Here is a 2,018-nt window from a genome sequence, read left to right on the forward strand (position 1 = left end):
GGGAGGAGAGAGGAGGGAGGAGAGAGGAGGGAGGAGAGAGGAGAGAGGAGGGACATGTGAGGAGACAGTGTCTGTCTCACATGGTTCCGTCAGACTCCCTTATAAAGGATAAATAAATGCTTTACAACCAGGTTATTAATCAGCTTGTTGACACCTTTTAAATCATAAACAATTATAAACAAGTTACAACCGTCTTCTCAGCTGACGCTTCCTACTTATTAATCTAATGAGCTATTACCATTTCTAACTGGTAACAGGAGCCTCTTAGTAACTCATTAATTAACAATGATGTGTTTCTAAATGTTAATAACCGATCAATCAATGGTTGTAAACTGAGACGAAGATGATGAAGGGAGAATCACAGAGATGTGGACAGAGACTGAGCAGTTCACCAGGTAAAGGAAGGTCACACCTGAGTCACACCTGAGTGTTAAAGCCGAAGAAGAGGAACCAGCAGAAATCACCTCCATGTTCATATCTGATCAACAGCTCAAGCTCAAGGTAATCAATACTGCCAAGGCCTCAGAAGATGAATCTGGTCATGTGACGTGATCATGTGATCTGCCATAATTTGATCTGCCAGATGAAACGTTTTGACCATTAAGGTGCTGACGGGGGTTAATTAATAATTAATTAGTAACTGAACAAACGTGATGAAGCAGCAGCTACAGACGCTGATGAGAAAAAGAGACGAGGCTGAACAGATCAGAGACATGAGGGATCACTATTTGGCAGGAAACAGCTCACTATTGGCCTTTTTATCTAATGTGTTATAAGTGATTTATAAAGTGTGAACAAGCTGATTAATAAACTAGTAATAAACCAAAGATGTACAGGTCGTCTTCTGTGAAGAGACCTGCAGCAGGATGGAGGGGCTGATGACAGTGATGTAGGTGATGACATCACTGACTTCAGTACATGTGACGTACTGGGTGGGGGCTGGGAGACGTTGGGCTCTGATAGGTCCCTCTCTGTCTGCGTCTCGGCGTTCTGCAGTTGGATGATTGGCGTCTGGGTTCCTTGTGATGTCACAGAAGGAGCGGGGTGTCGGGGCTGAAGACCGATGGCGTTCATCAATCCCATGTCTCTGTCCAGCCGCCAGCCGGAGCGATTAGGCCTGAGACACATCAGAGGACAATCAGTTAACAAAGGACTCATTAGTGACCAAACACTGAGGCGCTTCGTTCAGATCCTGCTCCACATTAGTTAACAAGCTGTGTCCACATCACATCTCCTCACTGAGGCTCCGCCTCCACTCTGGATTACTTCCTGTTTGTCTTTGTGTTTCACCTGATGAAGGTAAACATCATGAACACACGGTAAAGTCTTAGAATCAGCTCCTAACACGGTCACAGTCTAATTCCTGAGTTAGTGATGAATAATGACCAGAGGTGTTTTTACACATTATGATGTCACAGTGAAGCTGACCTTTGACCTCTTGATATAAAATCTCATCATGTTATCCTGTTAGAAATTTGTGCTGAACTGTGTCAGACTCAGTGAACGTTTGTGTTTCCTGAGTGATCACGTTCATGAGACTGTCCTCGCCTATCACCATGAACTCAGTCCTTGTTGTCACCTTGATTTTAATAACTTTAATGTATGTGACATAAACTGTGTCACGTATCGATCAGCAGATACTCAATATACCAGGCAGAGTCTCGGTGTGATGGAGGTTCTCACCCTGGTCTGTCAGAACCTCGGGTCCGGCTGGTTCCACTGTTGTTGACGGAGAAAAGAGGTTCGCTGTTCGACTCTGCAGGGCTCTCACCATCACTGCGATAGAACCTACACACACACACACACACACACACACACACACACACACACACACACACACACACACACACACACACACGTTAATTCACTTCCATTCAGGAAGTCTTGAAGCAGAGGAGTTTTCTTCGTGGAATCACAGACCATGACCTCATTAAAGACGCTAATTGAGCTTCTCCAATTAATGGTCTTCCTGTTCAGATTGACCATTAAGATAATTAAATCAGTTACCTTCTCACTGG

At 44.4% G+C, this 2,018-nt stretch overlaps 1 protein-coding gene across 2 annotated transcripts in view; it reads right to left on the reverse strand.

Annotated features, from left to right (window-relative positions):
- Positions 1-2,018, reverse strand: part of ambra1b (autophagy/beclin-1 regulator 1b) — a 20,581-nt gene that overhangs the window by 4,664 nt on the left and 13,899 nt on the right. For both annotated transcript variants that reach the window (XM_087177961.1, XM_023421236.2), the window contains 2 exons: positions 1,684-1,788; positions 930-1,117 (listed from right to left, as the gene is read on the reverse strand). In XM_087177961.1, coding sequence (XP_087034087.1) covers positions 930-1,117; positions 1,684-1,788 — 293 coding nt within the window. The remainder of the gene's footprint in view (positions 1-929; positions 1,118-1,683; positions 1,789-2,018) is intronic.

Source organism: Seriola lalandi, unplaced genomic scaffold, assembly GCF_002814215.2.
Source record: "Seriola lalandi dorsalis isolate HSWRI2012SDOR001 ecotype SW California unplaced genomic scaffold, Sedor1 jcf7180002054667, whole genome shotgun sequence".
In the NCBI taxonomy this organism is placed as follows: domain Eukaryota; kingdom Metazoa; phylum Chordata; class Actinopteri; order Carangiformes; family Carangidae; genus Seriola; species Seriola lalandi.